General features: G+C 36.5%; 2 protein-coding genes across 3 annotated transcripts; both read right to left on the bottom strand.

Moving 5' to 3' along the window:
- Positions 1-780: 780 nt before the first annotated feature.
- On the bottom strand, positions 781-4,466 carry AGT (alanine:glyoxylate aminotransferase). Its single transcript, XM_088814314.1, has 6 exons — positions 4,396-4,466; positions 3,948-4,207; positions 2,906-3,190; positions 1,983-2,349; positions 1,330-1,540; positions 781-1,071 (listed from the first exon to the last, which is right to left on the bottom strand). The coding sequence occupies exons 2-6, from the start codon at positions 4,150-4,152 to the stop codon at positions 934-936; spliced, it is 1,206 nt and encodes a 401-aa protein (XP_088670440.1). The 5' UTR covers positions 4,153-4,207; positions 4,396-4,466; the 3' UTR covers positions 781-933.
- Positions 4,467-6,644: 2,178 nt separating this feature from the next.
- On the bottom strand, positions 6,645-23,172 carry CHR5 (chromatin remodeling 5). 2 transcript variants are annotated; one of them, XM_012982977.2, is made up of 31 exons: positions 22,682-23,172; positions 21,590-22,376; positions 21,427-21,494; positions 19,882-20,346; positions 19,133-19,360; positions 18,897-18,980; positions 18,654-18,713; positions 18,450-18,553; positions 18,196-18,247; positions 17,042-17,105; positions 16,715-16,808; positions 16,515-16,602; positions 16,304-16,438; positions 14,482-14,673; positions 14,325-14,392; positions 13,641-13,734; positions 13,430-13,554; positions 13,288-13,351; positions 12,753-12,965; positions 12,236-12,478; positions 12,018-12,128; positions 11,735-11,821; positions 11,381-11,563; positions 11,055-11,135; positions 10,734-10,967; positions 9,347-9,502; positions 9,087-9,264; positions 8,741-8,922; positions 7,902-8,246; positions 7,720-7,813; positions 6,645-7,501 (listed from the first exon to the last, which is right to left on the bottom strand). In XM_012982977.2, the coding sequence occupies exons 2-31, from the start codon at positions 22,248-22,250 to the stop codon at positions 7,095-7,097; spliced, it is 5,160 nt and encodes a 1,719-aa protein (XP_012838431.2). In that variant the 5' UTR covers positions 22,251-22,376; positions 22,682-23,172; the 3' UTR covers positions 6,645-7,094. The 2 variants fall into 2 exon arrangements, with proteins under 2 accessions (XP_012838431.2, XP_088669567.1); XM_088813441.1 differs by having other exon boundaries at positions 19,133-19,357.
- Positions 23,173-23,799: the final 627 nt, after the last annotated feature.

The following is a 23,799-nucleotide window of genomic DNA, read 5'->3' as shown; positions in this document are numbered from 1 at the left end:
TTTTAGGTGTAAAATAACAAATTAAATTAATATTTTCTTCCACCACCAACATAATTCCGATCATACAAAACGCGAAAAGGCAAAAATGACAACGAATTAGTGAAAAAACTATATTTAAAAAAAAGTCTCTCTAAATTATTTGATTGATAGATTTTTTATTGCAAATAACGAAAATATTTGGACACATATTTGAAAAAAAATATAATTTTGAAGTAACTTGATATCAAAATAGCTGAAGAATATTTTTTTTGTTCTTTTTTTTTTTTTTGTAAAATATTTTTTTTTGAAAAAAAGTTAATTTAATATGTTGATGAGATGTATTTGTATATTAGCACTATGTAATTTCGAACTGATTGATGAATAAAAAATATGATTTGACATCTTAAAAAATACCACTAAAAATATTAAATTATTTTCATTAGCTTTAAAAATTCATTTGGGATATATTATGTATGATTCATTGTATTTTGAGGGTGTGAAGTGTTATAATTTTCTTTTTCGAGTGTGCAAAATATTAAAAAACTATATTTCAAAGGTGCAAAGTTGGATTAAGCCTGTACTAGTCGCAATAGACTCTATGTGTTTATTGAACTCCATATGTCGAATTGCTTTATTGGAAAAGAAAAGACTGATGATTCAATTTTTTAGCACACAGCCCCTAAACGGGGGTACTGATTGCTAAAAAATATAAACTATAGGGGGGTTTCGTCAATAAAATAATACGTGTAGCTTTTTTTAGCAATTCGATATAACACATGTGAACTAATTAATTGAAATAAAGTTTTATAAGACAAAAGAAAAGGTCCATTAAAGAACAAATAACCAAATTACAAAGCCAAAAGAGATGCAAATCTTTACAGTATCATCACCAAATGACAAAAGGACACAACATATATCTTAGATATAGATATAGATATAGATAGATACACAAATTCAAATCCTCGAAGGAATCAAAGGAGTGGTGTTCTGTAAGAAAGCAGACGCCGCCGCGACTCCGCTCCCAAGCGTCACCGGATAACCGACGTCTTTCAGCACCATCTCCACTCCAGCAAGGCACCCCAGTAGTTGCAACTGCACCAAAAAAATGTTTATTTCAATTTTTTTTTTGTTTTTAACAACAAATACAGAATTCCTTCAAAAAAAAAAATCGAGTCGGAATAAATAATAGTACAGTAGAACCTCGATAAATTGATAATCTCGATTAAATAATAGTTTCTCTCAGTCCCGACTTGGTGAAAACGTGTTAAATCATTAACTCGATAATTTAATAATTCGCTATATTAATAGAATTTCCCTAAGCTCCGACTGTATTAATTTATAGAGGTTTACCTCGTTGAGGTTGCCAAGGTGGCCTATTCTGAAAACTTTGCCAGCAACCTTGTTGAGGCCAAGGCCTAAGCTCAAGTTGTAACGCTTCCACGCCCTTCTAACGATTTCCGCGCTGTCTATGTACGACGGTACAATGACAGCTGTCACCGTGTCGCTGAACCATTCCTCCTTCTGCGTGCAGTTCTTCAATCCCCATGCATCCACCGCAAGTCTGCATTTTTTATTTGAGGTAGAAAAATCAATTCGATTCGTATAAATAATAAGGCAATGAATGGAGTCCATTGCAATTGGTACTCCTGTGTTATGTTTACAAAACTCCTTGTGTTATAAATATTAGCAAAAAAACCCTTATAGTGGATTTGCTTTAGCACACAATCCCTAAATGGTGTGTTTTTATGGGTAGTTTGTTACTAAAATTGAATCATAGGGGTGAATTTGCTAATATTTAGGGGAGTTTTTTGACAATTAGAGTAAGCACAGGGGTGCGAAGTGCAATAAAACTCGAACAATGAATGTTTGATAGAGCAAGTCTAGTGGCGGAGGCATAATAGGGTCATGAGGGGGCTTTTCAAGAACCTACTATTTTATACATAGATATTTTTAGTGTATATATTTGATTCGGGCCCGCATGAATGTCTAGAAAAAGGGCTTACCTTGTTGCTTTTGCGAGGCGAGTGTGCCTTGCGATGACATTATCGAGGCCTTCCTCGAAGAGGAGATCCAAAGCTGCTCTAAGACCATAGAGAAGCTGAATGGAAGGTGTGTACGGCCAATAACTCCCCAATTTGTAGAACTTCAAGTAATCGTTCCAATCGAAGAAAACTCGAACTGATTTTGCAGTCTTGGAGGCCTCGAGAGCCTTGGGACTCGCGCACACAATCCCCATTCCCGTGGGAAGAGAAAGTGCCTTCTGCGAACCGGTGAGAGCCACATCTATTCCCCACTCGTCCATGCGGAAATCGAGCGCGCAAATCGAGGACACTCCGTCAACGAGGAAGAGCGCCGGGTGCTGATAATGATCTAACACACAATCCCGCATAGAAAAATTGAATTCAACATCTTATATTTTAAATCACATTGCACGTTAGATTGACAAGGTACGTTACTTACTCAAACTCGCTACAAAAGTTAAAAGCCTGCGATTAAAGACTACTATTTCATTAAGTTAGTAGCACCCTTTCCCCGATTATTTTTTTAGGGAATCACTAAATAAAGAGAAAAAAACTATTTTACCTTAAAACTACATTTTTTTTGGCACAAGTCATATATAATATCAGAATTTAACAAATTTAATACAATTTTTTTAAAGAGCTAAACATCTTACAAATTATTTTAAATAATCAGTTAGTCACTAGGGAATTAGTCCGATCTTATCTAATCCAAAATAATCCGCTATTAGTAATCGAACGATGCCTAAATAAATTTCAAATCCTTAGCTCTCGTTTTAAGTTATTTTTTGAGTCATTGATTTGAAATCATCCTCCAAATCCTCTCCTCAAAACCGAAATCCATCAATCCAAACGCGCCCTAAGATTTCACACACACAAACAAAAGAGGAAATGCTACGTATGCTTACCGAGTATTTTTCTTACGGTTGCCAAGTTGTTGGTAACTCCAGTAGCAGTCTCGTTGTGGACAATGCAGACGGCCTTAATGGTGTGAGCTGTATCTTCTGCTATTTTCGACGCCAAAGCGTCCAGGTCAGCACCCGCGCCCCAGTCGCTCTCCACAACATCCACGTTGAATTTCAGGCGCTGCTGCTGATCGATCCACAGCAAACTAAACTGGCCAATCAGGAACGAGACTGTTCTATCGCCGGGCGACAGTGTGTTCGTCAGTGCACTTTCCCATGCACCGGTTCCTGTCCCAATTAGACAACTCACTCTTAATCACCATATTTAGTGAGGAATTAATTACTAGATGCAACACATAGAAAGAATGGCCTACCTACAATGATAATCACAAACAAATACACACACACACACACACACGTGATTTACGATTATGTGAGTTTAACAACCGTGTTACACTGATAAGCTATAACACTTTTTAGACATAAAAAATGTGCAAATTTTTAGCGAGCCATATGCATAAACTGGAAAAAAAAGAACAACTTCGAGTTAGGAAAGTGATTATTAGTTCTTGTTTTTAGTGTTTGCATCACTAGCTTTTGCTTCTGTTCTGTTTCTCTAAAAATAAGCAGTTTTAAGCCATGATCTGATAAGTGCACTGCTTCTCTGATTTAAAAGCACTTATGTAGTTAACTAAAAAAGGTCATGTGACATGTTCACCCTTATATTCCTTATCCAAATTCCAATTTATTGGAAATACAGATAATAAACGATGCATCTCACTAACAACTTAAGTTTCTGGTTGAGATGGTCATTCAACGCCACTCAGCAGTCAGCACAATTATTAGGACAATTTAGATATTTCACCAAAATAAGCCAAAAAATTAAAGTTTATTCGCCAAAACACTATAAATTCTCCAATAGTTACTCAAAGTTGATTTTTAGACACCCCAACTTTTAGAAATAAGCAGTTATCCTAAACTTAACTCAGAATCACTAACTGCTTAGACTTACGTAAAAGCTTTTGCAAACAACAACTAGATATACCTGTGGTTGGAATGAGAAAGGGAGTTCCAGAGGTGGTCTTGAAGATCTTCTTGACATCCTCGAGAAGGTTTTTGGTGAGGGCTGGAATAGCCGGAGCGCGATAGTCCTCGTTGTTTCGGTTCATTGCACGTAGGACTTGTTCCGGGATATTCACCGGTCCCGGAACAAACAAGTGGTTCCTTCCAGGTCCATTAACATAGTCCATCTTCTTCAAATTTCACAACCAAATATATACCTACTCCTTACACAGAGCAAAATCCCTGCAACAAATCAACAATCTTGATCATTTATATATATATATATATATATATATATATATATATGAAAGAGAGAGAGTCTATCACTAAAGTTTTTTTCACTACTCGAGGAGCCCCTGTTGATGGATTGGACTGAAACAGGCCTAAAAGTCGAGAGAGAGAGAGAGAGAGAGAGAGAGAGAGAGAGAAACCTGTGTGGATTCTGCTTCTTCTTCTTCTTGTTGGGGAGGAACAGGGGAAAAGAGAAATGGGGGAAGGCGATGAATGGAAGGGCCAAAGAGAGTGTCTACAAAATTTTATAAGAGCGCGGGAGGCCAATCACGGCTGCTGTGTGGGTTCCACGTCACACTTCCCACGTGGCAGATAAGAAACGAACCAATGGCAATCCTGGGGCTAAGAATTAGTGACGCCAGCACAAACATACAATACAAGAAATTCGGGTGCTGTTTTGTCTTTTACGAATCACAAAATACTGTGTTTGCACTCGTGCCATTACTTTCCTCTTATATTTCTTTTTGTACCCCAATACTTTCGTTTGCTCACATGAGGATTTATTGATTTCTTCTATGCTATACTCGGTGAACTTTATCAACGTTTTCTGCCATACACGTGTATTCATTCTTAAATATTTTACGCACACCCACATGTATATATGCCTTGAAGTACTAAATTAGGAAACGGATTCTCAAGTACGAGAAAAAAATTGGATGTTATCTAATATATACCGAATGCCTTTTAAGTGGGAACTTTAGCAAATCATTTTATATTATAATTTGGTGTAAAATAATTATATGTTATGTAAAAGAATTGAAAGAAAAAACCACTAGAAACATACTCCCTTCATTCCATTTTAATTATCTTTTTTGGCTAATTTACACATATTAAAAAAACTAATAAATGCATATGGATTTTAGAAAAATCATAATAAAATGACTAAAAAACCGTTTTTATTAAATGTTTTAACCATTAATTCTCTTAATAGTAACAAGGGCATAGTTGAGAAAACATAATAAATACTTCATTTGGATTCTAAAGTGACAATTATTTTGAAATAAAAAAAATTCTCTAGAAAGACAATTAAAATGGAATGCCGGGAAGTATTAATTAAGTGAATACAAGCAAATAAAAATTCGATTTATAAAACGATACAAGCTTGGAGAACATAGATATCACCATATCAAGAATTCCGTGGGTCCAATTAGATAAGATAGAAACAAGAGTAGGGTAATCTGTAAATACAACAAAATACGAGGGGCAGAAGTATAAAAGGAGATATGAGAAGAACATAGTAGAAAAATACATGCCATAGAAAATTGTCACGAAGCTTAAGGTGGAAAAGAAGGATAACGTGATAAAGGGCTTTCAACCACACCATCTATTTGGGAACTCAAGCCACACAACAAATTTTTCATTTTTTTTTTTTTTTTTTTTTTTGTTTTTTATCTTACTTTATTTTCAACCTTTGTTTTTTCTATTTTTTTTATCTCTTATATATATTATTATATGAGGCTATTAGGCATACAAAACAAAATTACACATCTATTCCTACTAAATAAACAAGGTCCAAGAATTCAGGCATTTACACCATTACAAAACAAAATGGTTCCTTGTTTTATTTTTCTGGTATATTCATCTATTTTTTAATTTGTAGCATTAATTGATGATAGTTGCTAGAAATAGCTACAATTTACATTGAATTTCATAAAAAAGTGGCAACAAACTACATAGGTGAAAAGAAAAACATAGACTAAAATGCATGTAAGCAAATGTTAGATAGTTGCACCTTCAAATGTTGGAGCAAGTGTCAATTAATCCAGGTACAAATCTCCTTACCAACGGTCGGTAGGTCGAGTTTGTCACACACAGTTAGCTTAATGTGATTTACGTCTCTCGTGTAATTTGCAAGCTATTATACGAGAATTATCCAGTGCACCTATATGGTTTAGTTGCGCATTCCTTCATTACCAAAAAAAAAAAAACACTGCAGCCTCAATAGAGGTTCTTGCTTATTGATCCTTGAACAAAAGGCTGCGAAATCTTCCATGTACAAAGGTTGTTCAAGCTGTTGAAATATCATGAAACTCGAGTATCAAGACAATCAGAATTTTAACGAAATTCAGCAACACAAATTCCCTGCAAGACAAGCTCAAATTCTTGATCAGTTCAAAACAGCCCAAAGATTACAAGATTCTTCAGTTAATAGAGAGCGGAGCAAACAGATATACATCCGTACACATGTATACACATATTTGTGTGAGGGAGAGAAAGAGAGACGGAGAGAACAATCCTTTTTCACTATCCTCCAGGCTACCAAAAGCGTGTGAAGTACCCGCATAAGGATTATTAAGAAGCAAAACCTGATTCAATAAGGAATCGATATCATTTTCAAGAAACCCCTTGACAACCAGGCTAAAGAAACGCAAAAACCGGCTAACGCATCTTTTGGTACTCTATAGAGCAAAATTGTATCATTTACACTTCATAAGGTCATTATACATACAAAAAATGTCCTTGCATGGTGCATCACAAATGACCATCGAACCCTTTCAACTATCTTCTATATACGTAAAGAAATCGAAACTAAATAAATATATGAAGAAAACAAAAAAAAAAGCTAAAAGAATCTTTGGAGGATTTCCAAGTATATCTTTGCTTCGAGCCAACCTCCCAACAACAAGTGATCGTCAGAATTTTCTGTATTCACCTGTTGAAAACAGATGTAGTCGTGTATTTTTCAAGCAGCTTCAGATCAATTACAACTCTGAAAAGGACACGTCAAAATTGTTATTCTCGTGATCTCAAACTTTGAAAGGCAAAAGGGTTCCTAAGAGCAAATGAAGCCATTTAGAACCACGCATAAAACAATTTAGCCAAGTCCTTGCCCCAATAGCTACTTGATACTAGATGAGAAACCTTGTCTTGGAGGAAAGCCAGCCTGCGGTTGAGCCCTGTAAGGCCTCCCATTACTGAATTGTCTGCCATCGGGCGGTGGTGGTGGTCCAAGAATCCCGGAAGAGTGGGAATCAGGTAACCATGCCCCATTACTTGAAGGTCTCTGATTTTGAGAAGCATCCGCCTCGGCTCTTTTTCTCCGTTTCCAAGCTTCAAATTTCCCCACGTCAATATCCCTATGCATAAATGGTGCTGTTTGATTCCCAGGAGCAGAGCCGTTGACTTGGGATGGTCCCACACCAGCTGCCAGTTGCTCCTGTTTAAGTTTGGTATAAATCTGCTGAAGTCCCTCACCGGACAGATTTGAAAAGGTAGATACATAATTCCATAATCTCGTGGTCATCCCTGTGCAAAGTTTAAATTCATATCAAACAATTTTGCCTAAAAAAAACAGTCTGGTAAAATAATAGATGATATTCATCTATCATTTAAAATATTTTCCCTGCCGTTGTTCCCTTATGGTATCTTCTGATCCACACCCTGCTGATCTATGGAGATAATGTAGAAAGCTAGAACTTGAAACAGTGTAAAAGAATAAATGTTATGCAGATGAATATACGTACTTTCTTGCCTATAAGACTCCTGCTCATACTCCGAAACAATTTGGTCAATCCTCCGACCAATAAGCTGCAGGTAATTCCGAATTTTGGACAGAACCTGACATAGTAGAAATTTAGGAGCAAAGTTCAACATTAAAGAGAAAACCAAAGTAATACAGGATGTGGTCGCTGATACTTGAACTTACCTTTTCCTTTGGCAAATCTGCACTTGTGGACTGCAGCTTTTGAAGACGTTTCAGAGTCTTCTCCTCATCTAGCATGACATCTTCACACCACTCCATCCACTTAACTTCCTTGAACTGCTCGTAAACTTCTTCGTTATCAGACATTTCACCTTCCTCTTTAACTAAAGGTTCAATCTTCTGAGATTTTGGAGCTCTTTTTTTGTTCATCTGAACATTCAAACTAGGGGAATCCGGTTTCCCTTGTCTCCCCTTTCCATGTGATGACATAATAGCTTCTTTCTGTCTTTTTGCATTCTTACGCCCAACTTTGACAGTAGAATTCTTCCCACCAACTGAAACAACTTCCTGAGAACAGATTATGCAGGCACCAAATCAGAGGTGGCGACGAATTTGAAGAATCGTCGAAGGAAAAGGCATAATGCAAGACTAGGCTATCTTTGCATGCATATCTAGATAGACATGCATGGAGAGGTGCAGAAATGTTAATTGAGAACCAATGACCAGAACAAGATGGCGTATCTATTCCAAATTGATGAATAACAACTAAACAAGCAAATTAGATCACATGAAGAAACTTCATCACAAAAATTGGAGTAAGTAACCAGAGATAACTTGAACAAATATTCACATTTCATGCCAGATAAAATTGGTACTCTAACTTACAAACTCCCTTACCATGGAGCATGGAGTACCAATTTTATACCCGGTCGATCTCGGATCATGGTAAGGGATTTTGCGTGATCAGAGAAGAACATCTAAAATTATGATACAAAAGAATAGCAGTTCCACTATCAACTAGAGGAGGTGGGGGTGATTTAATAAGAATGCATTCTGCCTACCATTTCCAAAAGCTGTGAAGCCCGTTCTTTCAGTTGGGGGGCTCGTGGTAAGAAAGTTTCGTGATGTTGAAGTTCCACAGGAGCAATCTTCTTGGTAAGACCAAGTTTTTCATCTAACCTTATTTTTTCCCAATTGCCGAATCCATGATAGTGAATTCCAAGCAGCAGCCTTGCATCATCCTCTGATAGTACCCAAGAAGGAATTGTTATGTACCCAACCATAGTAATGCAAATATAGTAACATTTCTCCACACAACAATGTACCATTTCCCGGTAGAAAATCAAACATATTACTAAAAACTGATCTAAAGTTGATGCACGTAAAAGCCAAAAATTGTTTACTTACTCTGGTTCCAGCCACAACCTTTCGACCATGTGGATGGTTTGAGAGATGCAAGTGCTCGGAATTGAGAGACAGGATCTCCATATCTGCTAATCCGCTTTGCAAGGAGCTGAAGTTCTTCCACGCGGCTTAATACTTCATCAGCCTTTACAGGTACACCAAAAAAATCCAAAAGCGGGCCCTGAATGAATAGTTAAACAAGTTACAACTGACATAACAGCAGAATTTTGAACTCTATCGCATACAGATAACAAAGGACAAACCTTTGGGTCCAGAGTCTCTCCTTTAACTGCTTCTCTACAACCATCAACTAAAGCGTCATAAAGCTCTATTTGAGATTCAGTTGGGGCAGCTTCAACTGTTCCACCAACTTCTTCAGCTATCAAGCTTATATGGCTATCAGTTCCAAACATCTTAACCTAATATAGGTCAGCATCAGTAAGATAAAGGTCCAAACTACAGATGCCGAAAAGATAGGACAATGGGGAAGTTTAAAAGAGGATTCCTTTATAATAGTTTCATCTCAAACGAAGACAATCATTATAGTAATGAACTGAGTTTATTTCTAGTTAGCTAATGGATTTTTTATCACAACATCGCCATGTGAGATGAAATAAAATATTAATGCTACAATAACTTCACTTTAGTTAAATATCTAGGAGAATAAATTTATGATTGTTATCTATCCTAAATGTTTTCTTGAAGAAGACAGTCCCTTTAATCCAATAATTGATCATCAGTAATATCTGATACTCACGATAAATGGGAGAGGGTTGGGTTTTTAAACCTTTATCTTTCTCCTTCCTTCTCACACATTCCTATGGAATGGTAACAGAAAATAAACTTCAAAAATAGTATTTTTTTTGTCCAGTCATCATACAAACAAAACATTTCTAAACACACCATTCAAACATCATAAACAACAAAAAGGCCTACTTGTAAGACAGAACTTATCTCAGTCGCTTTTCACAACCCAAAAACACATCTGGATTTCATCACAGAAATCTCCCATTTGATAAGATCAAAATGTATGTTCAAGAGCAACAAAATACAGAAGATGCATAACAAATAAATCACAAGCTTCATTTCATGATTGATGTTGTCCACAGCGTTCATTTTCACTTCATCGATTAAATGCCAAACGATCTTTACTTATACCTGGAAACATGCATAACCTGAAGATAGTCCATATACCAGCAACCTTGTTGTGGGAAGTTCAATACCAGGAATGTGTGTGTGTGTGTGTGTGTGTGTGTGTGTGTGTTGGCTACCCTGTTGTGGGAAGTTTTTAATCCCAGGGATGTGTGTGGGTGTGTGTGTGTTGGCGTGTTTGTCGTAAGGGCATTATACGGCAATTTTTCTGTTTTTTTTTAAGATAGTCCATATTGTGATGTTGGATGCTAAAAGAGTGTCCTACATAAAACCAACACACGCATTTTACCACCCAATTCTTTGCAGGACATGTTTTTAGCTAGCAAAGATATGACAAACCCCCCACACTCTAATTTTGATAGATAATAATTCGAGCGAACAGAAGAAGTGTTATGATCAAATCACATTTCGATCCTAACATGCCAGGCTCATAAATTGTGACTTAAGACAACTTATGCTTAAATGTCATGTCAAAACTACCAAATTAAGAAAGTTTACCGCGCGGAAAAACCGTGTTGCATCTCTTTTAGGTAAGTTCCCGTATGACCATCCTCTCACTTGAGCTGTAGCACCCTCAAGCATTGGAGGAAAATAACCAGAATCTGCTCTGCGCCGCTTTGACAGCTTTTCATGAGCTTCAACTCCTTTCTTTTTCCTTTTATTGATCCTTTCAGGTGGTAAAGCTTCCGCATAACTTTTAATATTCCGTGCTGCTCGGGGAGCCAAAGAATCCTAGAAGATATAAGGAACATTAAAAGAACTGATCATACTGAATTATAATTATACGAGACACCAGGCATATCAGGGTTAATTGCATACCTCAGCTTGCACAACAGCTTCCGGTTTTATCATCCGGCTCCAAAAAGTTCCATCATCTTCAGCACTACAGAAATTGGCCACCTGTATATCGTGAAAAATTAATTCGACTCACAACGGAAATCATCAAGAACAAGTCAGAACAGGCTTTAGAGCAATGCAAGTCAACAAAAACCTGCAGACTAATAATGACGAACAGAGCGCCAGGCATAATAAAGGGTGAGGAGCATGTCTCACCAAAATTACACAATAGCGAGAACGTGAGTGTGATGAAAACTGGAAATGAAAATGTTCAATTACTATTTAACAGAAAAATCATGATAAACTACCTTAAAAGCACTCAACAATTCACTTCCTTCCTCTCCTTCAGGTATTTTTTCTTCAACCTTCTCTGCCCTTTCAAGAATCTCATCAATATCCATACTGAGAAGCCTCTTCTTACTTTCCTCGTCGTTTTTATCTTCCTTGAAAAGTTCTTCTGCCCCAAACCTCAGAATAGCTGAAAGCTCATTCTGCATAACAAAAGGAAATAAGTAGGAGAACAGAGCCACATTTAATTTTACAAAAACATAACATAAACCATATGGTTTAGCAAGGAAAAATCAGAACGTCGGAGGCATTCATGTACGCAACAGTAGAATCAGTAAACCAACAGAACTGGGATTTTACTTTCATGAACTTACTTTATCAAAAGAACTACCCTTTTTAGCTTCCTTTTTCTCCAATTTTCCCTCAGCATTCAGCTTTTGAATAACTAAATGATCCAGAACCTAGCAATAAAACATCACAAGGTGAGAATCTGAAATGCCCACCACCTACAGATGAATCTAAACATATGTTACAATACAATAATATGCAAAACAACCAATTCTCAAAATGTAAGACCCAATAAAATTTCTGCAAGTTCACACATGATAAAACGAGCATAAAACCAAAAATATGCAAAACTTTTGCAGTACTGCATACCATCTTCTTCTTAGCCCGCTCCAATATATCTTCCTCAACACTCTTGCTAGTAACAAACCTGTATATGTTAACTACTTCTTGTTGCCCAATTCTGTGAGCGCGGCTCATTGCCTAGTTAGCACAAGAATATTGAATTAGTAAGGCCATAAACACTAAAATAATGTTAAGTGACAGAAATTAAGGAACTATGAGAATGTATGCAATAATATATCATAGACCTGTAAATCATTTTGTGGATTCCAATCTGAATCGAATATGATAACTGTGTCCGCAGTTGCAAGATTAATACCCAAGCCACCAGCACGAGTGGAAAGAAGAAAACAGAAATCCTCACTACCAGGAGCATTAAAATGTTCCATAGCCTGCTGACGTAACTCGGCCTTGGTACTACCATCCAGTCTTTGAAACTGGAACCCCTTGAGAGAGAGATAATCTGCCAGTATATCCAACAACCTAACCATCTGTCGACAAATATGACCTATTAATCAATTGTGGGTGACAAAAATCAAAATATGACTCTCTCATCACTTATGTCATATCACAAATGCGAACAAAGTTGAATAGTTTATTATCTCAAGTGCAACGTGAACTTTGGAGAAGTCCTACAAGTTTATCTCAAGTTCCTAATATCCATAAATATTGAAATATATAATATACATTGCACAGTAAAGCAGCTATTCATGAATGGAGTAAGGTACTACCCTATAGCACAGTGGGGCCAAAAAATTTGCAAACCTGAGAAAATATCAGCACACGGTGCTTTGTCTCATGCAATCTGTTGAGCAGCTTATCTAGTATGACCAGCTTCCCACTACTCAAAATAATTCGTTCCAGTTTAGTGCTACCAAGGGAATTTGAATCGCCACCATAACCATGGTCTGCACTTTCAAACAAAAATGGATGGTTGCAACATTTCTTCAGTTCCACCACTATATTTAAAAGTGAAACCTGCACGATTTTCGGAATGACAATGAGAAATTTCTTCACTTGTTTTCTTCATATAAATGGAATACCGAACATTCCCAAATAAGCAAGAGCCAAAATAACAAGATCCATCATGCATACTCCAATTAATGGTATTTTCTTGGTAACGTAACAGGGCCATAATGACATAGTCAATGAAGGCAGGGATTGTGGTAATCAATCACCAAATAAAAACATGAGAAGAGAATAGCATCAGCTACATAATTAAGTGAAGGTTCCTTGAAGATTCAGCAGTTGGGTGCAACAATTCACATACAAGACTTCAGAAAAAGGGATGAAAGCAAACCTGATTCCCACGGACTCCTTTATTCAAATCCTGGAAGTTGCGTTCCAAAATCCACTTATAATACCTGAAAAGCAAAGTTCATCAAAAGAATACGAAGGGAAATTAAAATCACTAAGAACATCTTGTTTAAAAGTTAACTCACTGTTTCTGAAGCGGTGACATTTCAACCCGGAGTATCCGTTCAATCTTTGGAGGCAAAGACTTCTCTACATCTTTTATGACTCTACGGAGAATGTGTGGTCTCAATTCCATGTGAAGGTTACTTAGCTAAAAAGCAAAAAAAAACACAAAATGCTTAAACTGCAACATGGATGTTTACAACATCATAGGTCCAGAAAAGGATGAAGTAATACCTCTGTTTCATTGAAGGAACTAAGATTCTTGTACTTCTGAACAAAGACATCTTTACTCCTAAATTTATCAGGATCAAGAAAATGAAGCAAAGCCCTGCAATTTGTAGATAAATTCAACATTCCATCAGTGTCTAGCACATTAAAAGTAACACTTACACCTACGTAACAATTTAGAGTTAAATGAAAACAAAAATCATGCATGTATAAATAGAAGAGAGACTTCTTCTAAACGAATCCAGCTAAACAATACCCCTGGAGTAACACCACGGCGCCACGCCAAACCCAACCACTCAAAACAGAAAAAGAAAAAAGAAAAAACAAGGAAATCTGACAATCCTAGAGCTCTCAACACAATTGAAAAGAAGCGTAGCTGAGGTAAGCAAGAAAACTTTAATGTGTTGAACTAAAATATGCCTATAGCAGACAACAATTGCCTAAAAGCAGTTTTACTTCATCAATCAATCGGACAACTGTCACAAGTAATTCAATTCTCATACACCACTTAGACAGCCAAAAAATAATGCTGAAGCAGAGAGAATGATCAACTTCTGGTCAATTACTGAAAAAATCCATCCATAACTATGCGTATGGTAATCAAGAGAAAATCCACTAGTCAATGGCACATTGTGCAGAAAAAAAAAATATTATATATACATATATATTCACAACGGAAAAACATATCACCATAGCTCCTCAACACTGTTTTGAAGGGGAGTGCCAGTAATTAGAACCTTGTTCTTTGTACTAAATTCCTGAAAAACATGGAAGTCAATACTCAGAATCCAAGCAACTTCGAAGTACACCGAACCAAATTAATGTGAAATTTAAAAGACTATCATACTGATAATGTCATATACAGAGAGGCCTCGCTGTTCTTTAACCTATGTGCTTCATCAACCATAAGATAATTCCACTTAATTTTTGAGAGGGCAGTCTTATCCTTCAATAAGACCTCATACGTAGTTAAGAGAGTATCAAATTTTATACTCCTGCCTGTTCTCTTATCATTTTCAAACTCATATTGCTGGCAGACCTGCAGTTAAAGGAGATAATCATTAAAAAAGAAAAAATAAATGGAGGTAAAGGTTGGCAATTTTACAAGAGCAATCCCAGTTAAGATTAAAATTTAAACACACAATTTAAAAACTTAAGACTCCTATCATAAGACAGATGAAGACACCAATAAAAATACATTAACTCGAGTCTTCTTCAAAGAAAACCATTCACATAACAACCCCAACGCGGTAATGCATGCAAATTGTCTTTCATAGAAACTCCAAAGTGCAGAGACTGGATAAAACATAACGTTTCTTAGGACACTAACAATGGACCTTTGCTTCAAGTGGAAAAACAACATCCGAGAATGACATTGTTGAGCATCAATGGTTATATTGCCCGACACTTTGAGCAATCTCATATAAAGTTAAGATAAAGTTACAATGTAGAAAATAGACACCAGAATTTGTTCTTGTATACAAATATAAACAATAAAAACTCTTGCACTCAGTACAAGGAGCATTAAAACAAAAGACAAGTTCAAACAAGAATGATTGGATTGTATAGCTTCGTTTTGGGCGTAGGGGTAACCGGGCAAGGCATATTTAAGAAAGGAATCCAGAAAGTAATGTTGTTCATGTTATGGTAGAAACATTTTATTCTAGGTATCTTGTAGATGTCAGGTCTTGTAAATTATTGCATGGATAGTGGTGTCATCTGGCTTTTTATAGGTCATATTTTTTCACTGTACGAAAATGAATATTCATATATGATAATTCCTAAATTGAATACAGTAATGATGTTAATGTAATACCAGAGGGCATTTTGCTTTGAAGGAAGAAGGGATGCGTTCTGCGAGAATAAGGAAACAAATACAAACTCTTTCTAGCGGAATGAGAATTCTTTAGTCGGAATAAAAACAAACTGTGGTTGTGTTTGGTGAAGGAAATATAGGAGAATGGAAAATTAATCACAATAGATGGCTTTCGATCAAATCCAGAGAAATTATCTAGTTTCTCATTAAAGTAAATGAAATACAAGAAAAAAATTATTTTCAGCCAATATGCAAAATGTGCCGGCCCTCATTATCTGTCTGAAGGAACAGCAAGTTCTCTGAAGAAGAGATGGATAATTGAAGGCAAAGAAGTCAAGCAGTCGATAAATCCAACATAAGTAAGAGTAAATCTCACACTTTTCCATCAAAATTATCAGCGATTTTCCACTACAACCATATATTTTTCGTTACACTTTGCCTCCTGAAGTATACGGGATTTGCACTATTGCCTTCTAGAAATCGAGAATGGGGTAATTTTCCTATGAGATTTTATTACATGTGAGACATGAGTTTGTTGTTATCCAAAAAATTTTGGTTATTGCAACATGTAAAGAAAAATGGCCGTATCAGGGCCCCATACCATTTTACATTTTTTTACATGTGACCCGATCTTAAACTTAAAGAGAAAAAACCTTCTGTTATACATATAACTGAATCTCAACTGGAAATTTCTCAAATCCCAATGTTCTCGAAGGCAACGTGCGAGTCTTATATAATTCAGGAGCTAAAGTATAAAAAAAATAGTCTGGTGGTAAGGTGTAAAAGCACGTATAGTTCAATTGGATAAGCGCAACTTACCCTATATCTGAAAGGAAAAGAAAATTTTAACTACCTCACGGCTAGCACGAGTTCCAACATATATAATGACATTCATGTCCGGCAACCACTTTCTGAATTCTTTAGCCCAATTAGACAAGGTTGACAGAGGAACAACAACAAGAAATGGTCCTTGAATTTGCTGAGCATTCTGTGGAAATGATTATGATTTAGTAGCCACGAAAACAATGGAAGAAGTCTCAAGGCTGAGTAGCAACAACAAATACCTGCAAGAAACCAAGCATTGAAACTGACTGGACAGTTTTACCAAGACCCATTTCATCAGCTAGAATTACATTAGTATCATTCCTCCAGCTGCGCTGCAAAAGAGTCACTGATCAGCACTCCTTTGCATGTAAAAACGGATCAAATAAAACCTAAGAACATAACTAGTTCAAACTAGATCCATCGAGAACCGAGTCCGCACCTGTTGACCAAAAAATTCAGACCTTCAAGCTGATAATCTCGAAGTTTGCCCCCTTTCAACCACTCAGGCTGCTCATCGAGCTTCCTGAGACTTCCTGAGAGAATGAGAAATCATCACTATAGGCTAACATGATCTAGAATCTTAAATTCCATTTGCAAGAATCATCACCAGGCAAACCAAGGGATGTTCTGTTGACAGATTATTTAACTATCGTCTACCTATTGCCAGAATGTTTGAGAGACTGTTGCAATGATGCAAAAAAATAAACATGAAAAACTTACATACATACAAGTGGAAATGAGGGATGTATATGGGGGAATGGCATACCTTTGCTTCTCTTGCGCTGGAAATCAACAGTCTTCCCTTGAACCATCGCTGCAGCCTCCCGGGCCTGTTCCAATGAGAGGGTAATTTAATTAATGACCTAAGCACACTCAAGACATTAACCTGAACAAATCTTACACATGCACAAGAACAAATTTGATGCTTATGGGGCAACAAAGCAGTTAAACCTTACAGAACGAAACTGAACCAGTTCGTAAACACATTTAAAAACAGCATTAAAAAAAAATCAATGACTGGAATGTGTATTTTAAATAACAGTTTCTTCTGAAAATGTTAGTTGGAGACGATTCACATTCTAAAATATACAGAAGCACCTATTCACACTAGACCATTCCTCTTTATAAGTCAAAAATACATATTATAGCATCCCACCCAATTAAGAGAGAAAGAAACACATCTTTGATTTCATGGTAGTGGTATGACCACCTTTCTCCCATTGTTCACAGGGTAAGCAGTAAGCCATACTACAGACTTATCATAGTTAAACTGCCATATCCAACAACTTCAACCAAAAATAAACCAAAATTGGTAAGTTAAGTATATGCAGGTGATGTACTCGAATTTATTGAAAAGAAAGCTGCAAAGGACATATAGACGTCAATGGTACTTAAAGTGAACACACAGTTTTTTTCAGAAATACAGTTCCAAGTTTAGCCCAAAAATGAAGAAAGGAAATAAAATAAATAAATGATTAGTAACACTAAGGAATATTCATGGGGCATCTTTTGTGCCTTCAAGACCTCAACGAATTAAATTACATAAGAACCAGATGAATTGCAGTTAATAAGAATGTACACTGAGAAACCTTTCCATCTTCTTGCTTGCCCACAATGATCAAGCTATACTATGGAATAATATCTTACTACGTGGCGAGATAAAAATTGAAATCACATGACTTAATGACAGAAAATGAAGTAGGTTGTGAACATGCCAACAATACATAAACACAGTGTATCTCTGATTAGATATGCACAATTTATAAGAAAACTAAATCTTAATGTGGATTTCCCACATTCTGACTTAAAAACAAATTGAAAGGCAACTGCCTCATGATGAATTTCATGACAAAAACAAGCTGGTTGACTGCACATGCTCAAACATGCACTGGCCAAAAGCACAAGTCATAAAAGTAATACCTTGTACTCATCAATAGCATCTTGAGCGAATGAAATATCGATGTCCTTTTCCCTACAAGACATAACATATGATAGATCTTAAACTCTGACTGATACATGTGATGCGAAAACATGTCAATAAATTATAATACATCCTATCCTAACGAACATCATGAAAAGGTACAATATAATTTATATTTATACAGGTAAATCCAGATCCAATCATACCAGGAAGAGGCAAACAAAAGCGTATTTAAACAATATATTTGGCTTACCATGTAGCTTCAGCATAAGAGAGTCCTTGCCACTTGACCAAATATTCTGGCCCTACATCACCCAAACTATCTTTGATGAGCCTCTCTGCTATCACCCTCTCCACCTGAGTATGCATTACGAAGACTCATCACAAAAGGTTTTTCATGGGAGTGTGACGTTAAATGGTAAATAGACCCAAAAATATGGTGGTACTGAGAAACAACCTGACTGTTTTGCTTGATGATATCCAGGTCCATTTCCTTGCTGACATCATTTACCTCAATCTAGCACATGTGACGGTGAAAGATTACAAATGGAAAAAGACAATGAGGCGTCAACAATAAATAGAGTGACATGATCTCACATACACATCACACACACACTTACCCACACAGCCCCCTCGCATACATGCTTACCTATTTCAAATTATAATCATGAATATCTTTACAACAATAATATCGCATTACCTCCTCTCGTGACACCAAGTTTCGATACTTCACATCTTCCATCACTTTTTTGGTATAATTCAAAACCTTCTTAAAACCACTGAGCTGAAAATCACAGAGAGTGTAAGTTTCCTACTGCAACAAGTTGTAACATAAACAGATATTTTTTAAATCTATAGTACAGCTGTAAACATAAGGTTCATCAAAACAGTGTGCCATTATAAGCCAACTGACATTTCACGGAAAAAATTACTTACATTCTGCAACTCAGAAAAGGATTTCCATTGACAGTGTAAATGTGATTGGCCTTTCCATTTTATTAAGAACTCCATCTCGTTCCAATCTGTTTCTGGGTCAAACAAATAGCTCAATAGAACAGGATCAGTTGATTTATTGTTTCTGAAAGCTTCTTCGGCTGTGCCCTTCCTTTGATGCCATAATACCCGCTCGATCGCATCCGCATCTTCTTCTTCGATCTCTTCCTTCTTGAAAAAAGGAAATAGCAAACAACTCAACACCAGTAAGAGCTTAAATATATATAGAAAGGCTAAAACATTTTTTTATGCACACAAGTCTAAAAGTTATAACAGGAACACAAAATCTACTGGTGAAAATCTGAGAAACGACACAATGTAGATGAACTTCCCTCCCTCCATGGAAGATTCATGGCATGCAACAAATTTGCCAATAGCTAATAGATTCCTAAAACAGGCATCTGATACTAAAGAAACCAGAATCATAGAACCCTTCGACATAATTCATAAAACAAGGAGCATGAATGAGCTAATGAGGATAAACCACACAACTCAGTAGATCCAAGCATATGAAAATAAATTACATAGCCTGCTAAGCTCATTCATTTGGAAATGCGAGATTAAAATTTCTGAAAATTTGAAGCACCATAAAATCATTGAAAATGAAGAGAAACAAAAATAAGAGACTGATGCAAATTTCAATCACACTTGTATGCCAGAGCCAAAATAAGAATCCACCGAAAAAGACAAACCTTTTGGTTCTTTTTTTGGCCTTCATCAAGATCTTCACTTCCATCACTCTCAACATATGATACTTTCCGCACTGAACGACCTGAAGTTCGCAGTTCATTGTTCCTACCAGAAACCTTAATAGAAGCAGACCGACCGCCATTTTTCCTGTGAGCAGGTACACCTCTTCTTCTATTTCTAAAATCCTCATCACTACCATTTTCCGAGTTGTCAGCAGAAGTTTCTTCTTCATCTTCCTCAGAAAAGGTTCTAGCTTTCTTTCGCCGAGTTGACGATGCTACTGATTTAAGTTCCTTGGAAGACTTTAAATTACGACCACCCTTACTTGATTGTTTGGCCCTATTTCTCTTAAGGTAGACATCGTCATCATCGTCATCATCATTATCATCATCTGAGATATCCAAGTCATCATCATCAACATTATCCTCCTCATCAGATTCTTCACCACCCCAATCTTCATATTTATTCTGCACCCATGGATAGAAAAACTAAACCAGTTAAGTTCACATTGAACATAACGGAACAGAACCTTCCACTCAAGATCACACCAGTACAATGGTGAATGGGTATACGAGTTACACAGAATTTGTTATTTCATGCAATAGTTTATGCATGACTGTTAATCATAAATATGAACATGATGTATGAAACTAATCAATATACCACAAATTCAAGAATATGCGCACTCACTAAAATTCTAATTGATTGCTGTGGCCAAAAGCATCATATTCCATAGATTCATAGATATCACAACATTTCACTCACACATTTTAATTCGGGTTGCTTGATACGGAAATTAGATATCACGTTTTACATTAACAAATAAAGAAAACATCAATCATCATACACAAAGTTAGGTAAGTAGAGCATATGTCTCTTAACATTTAAAGACGCGATTTCTCACACCAACCTAGCACTATTTCCTGTCTCATTTGCATTTACGTAGGTATTCCTCTCTATTATCTTCATATTGTAATTGTATTCCACTTATAGAGAATACTCCTCACCAGGAGCATATTTATCAACCAAATCACAGAATAAAAGCAACAAAAAAAATTGCTGAAATATCAAGTTCAGGATTCCCTTATTAGCTCCATAAATCAGCAAAAGTCGAATCTGGATCAATTTAACAAACAAAAATACCCGGTTTGTTTTTCTTTAAACTTATATCCACACTCTTGCATCCCAATTGCAAATTCATTATCTGACATGTTCTAAATTAACAAGGTGTCATCTCTCAAACTTAAGGTTGAGTGGCCCACATGTCCAAGGTGGAACAGGAATACATTGGTAAACAATGCACCTACGATAGCAGTTTCTCAATGCTAAAACATCTACATCTTCAAAAAAAACATCATATAAGCAGAAAGTAATATATATTATTGCTGTAAATAACAACAGACCACAAGAACGCCACTTTGTGTCAAACTCATTCATGGAACAGCAATACACATACACTAATCATCACAGTCCGAACTGCGTGTACATCTAGAAAGAATTTTCCGTAGCAACTATTCATTGACTACAGCAGAGAGTCGTAGGAAAACCTTGATTGCTCTGTGCCCGGTTGTCGCCCCATAATCGGGATCAAAGTCGGCATCATCAGGGTCATCTTCTGCAAGCACAAAAACATGTCAATGCTGATACAAGACCACAATATAGACTAAAATCCATGTCAGACAAAATTGAAGGGAAGAAAACAACACTTACCATCTTCACCATCATCGTCTTCTTCAAAATCGCCATCTTCATCACTGAATTTGTTGGCTTTCAACGCCTTTGATTTCCTAGATATACTGCTGGGAGCAGCAGACCGAGGAGGTGGCTTCGAACTGTACCCACTTGGGTGATTCTTTGTTCTATAATGATTAAGAGGCTCACTCTGGTCATCACCATCCTGCTCGTAATACTCATCAGACAACATCTCATCAGCAGGAACATGCTGTTGCCTCTTTCCAGACACTTTTTTATATGTTTTATCGTGATTCTCAGGTTCCATTGTATCCTCTACTCCATCAGACTCCTCCTCCACTTCAGACCCTTTATATTCTGACCCACTATTAGACTCCTCTCCGGACTCTGATGCTCCACGGGACGTCATTGTAGTTTGGGAATCCTTCCAAAAAGTCGAACCCCACTTTCCCCCAGAAGTTGTTTCCCTCAAAGAATGTTGTGTATTTCCTAACCTGATATTATTGTTACTATCTTCTCCAGCATTATGACCATGTGTAGGCTCTGCCATTTCCTCATTGTTGCACATATCATTCTCATTTAGTCTACTGTTATTCACGGTCGGCTGATGCGAATGACTCCTCTCACTCAAACCAATCTGTTCTACTGCCCCATCCGAAAAGTTCCGAAAAAAAGCCATGCAATATTCTTCACATGGAACTGTTTGCAGAGTCCCAAAATATGAAAGGAACCAACCAAGTGAAGGACAAACAAGTGTGTATTATCTCCTAAACCCTCAGAAAGCCTCTGCTGCACACGTCAAAATCTACATCACATAGTAAATTAAACAGCCAAATTTAGAAAGTATACAAACGGTTCACAGTTTTGAAATTATTAAGTAAGACATTAATGTAGACAATTTAACAAATTTTACAGCAAACTATATGGATCGGTCACTTAACACTCATAATCCGTTCTAAATACTAGAGCAAAGCCATATTTTTTTTGAAAGCACAATCAGTTTAAAAAAAAAAACCCTAAATCCATATCGGAGAAAACCCTAATTTGAACTGAGAATGGCATACGAGTTGGAGCACAGGCTGATTGTCAATTTCATTTCAAGGAACTAACCTTTCCGCACACAAAATTAAAGCGAGGGAAAATCACGCAATTCGGTCAAGGGTATTTTCGTAAATCGAGGGGGACGGCGTCTTAACTCCCGATACACCGGAGGACTGGCTATGTGCTACCACACTAAAGCCGGCGGCGGCGGGAAAAGGTTTGTGTTTCAAAAACGATACCGTTCGGCACGCTTCGAACAAAAAATTGGGTCCGGGGTTCGAAAACGTGATATTGCCTCCCGGATTCAAAAGCTGGTTGAGGATAGCAAAATCGACGAATCGGAGAATCGGATTGGATTGATTCAACCACTGTTGCTGTCCGATGATGCCCAGGAAGAAAGGAAAAAAAAAAAAAAAAAAGTTTTTAGAGAGAGAAAATCTCGAAAGGTTGGGCGTATAAGGTATATGTGCGTATTTTCGGGTTTGTTTCTAGAGAGAGAGAGAGAGAGATAATCAGAGGCGAAATTTGGATTTGTGAGAGGTTATTTTTCTTTGGGCCAGCCTAATATATAGATACAGTCACATACATTCAGATAGGTTAAATAAATAAATTGGGGAATTTGTAATATAGGGGTAATTTTGTCATTTCAGTATAGATGTACCATCGTTAATTCACGAAGTACTACTTCGATTAGTGGACGGTAATTTTTTAATCGTGTGAGTCATGCTAACACGCTTTAGCGTCACGGAAACAACGTTTATTAAGTGAAAAGGTGCTTTTTTTGTGGAGGTTGAAAATTTAAAGTCCAAATCCAATAAATTCGTGACATGTTTGAAGATTTAGGAAATATTGTGCCATTAATGGAAATAATCTACGGAGGGGGGTCTGGTCTTTTGAAATTTCTTGGTTCTATTTGGTGTTAAAACTTTGAGAAGAATTTATTTTAGATAATTGAATCGAGATTAATATGATCGATTTCGAAATTCAATTTCTTAACGTTTCTGTGTTTCGAAAACGTTTCGTGTCGGAAACTCGAAGACACGTACCGGACACTTTATTGGCCATTTTGTAATTCCTAAAAAGTTTGAATAGCAAAATTTCAAATACTTTTTGTTAGAATTGATAGTTGATAGTAAAATTTATTTTGAATATGTTTATATATATATATATATATATATATATATATA

Source organism: Erythranthe guttata, chromosome 14 (assembly GCF_056151865.1).
Source record: "Erythranthe guttata isolate IM_541 chromosome 14, IM_541, whole genome shotgun sequence".
NCBI lineage: Eukaryota > Viridiplantae > Streptophyta > Magnoliopsida > Lamiales > Phrymaceae > Erythranthe > Erythranthe guttata.
This window is presented reverse-complemented; position numbering and strand designations above follow the sequence as displayed.

What these genes read in the sequence shown, in the direction of transcription:
- AGT (XM_088814314.1), bottom strand. Translation starts at nt 4,152, where the DNA reads ATGGACTATGTTAATGGACCTGGAAGGAACCACTTGTTTGTTCCGGGA. An exon ending in CTTTCTCATTCCAACCACAG is followed by an intron (nt 3,191 to 3,947) that starts GTATATCTAGTT and finishes TAATTGGGACAG; the next exon opens with GAACCGGTGCATGGGAAAGT. An exon ending in CGCCTCGCAAAAGCAACAAG is followed by an intron (nt 1,541 to 1,982) that starts GTAAGCCCTTTT and finishes TAAAAAATGCAG; the next exon opens with ACTTGCGGTGGATGCATGGG.
- CHR5 (XM_012982977.2), bottom strand. Translation starts at nt 22,250, where the DNA reads ATGGCTTTTTTTCGGAACTTTTCGGATGGGGCAGTAGAACAGATTGGT. An exon ending in CTTCACAGCTTTTGGAAATG is followed by an intron (nt 8,247 to 8,740) that starts GTAGGCAGAATG and finishes ATCTGTTCTCAG; the next exon opens with GAAGTTGTTTCAGTTGGTGG. An exon ending in GGAGTCTTATAGGCAAGAAA is followed by an intron (nt 7,502 to 7,719) that starts GTACGTATATTC and finishes AACTTTGCACAG; the next exon opens with GGATGACCACGAGATTATGG.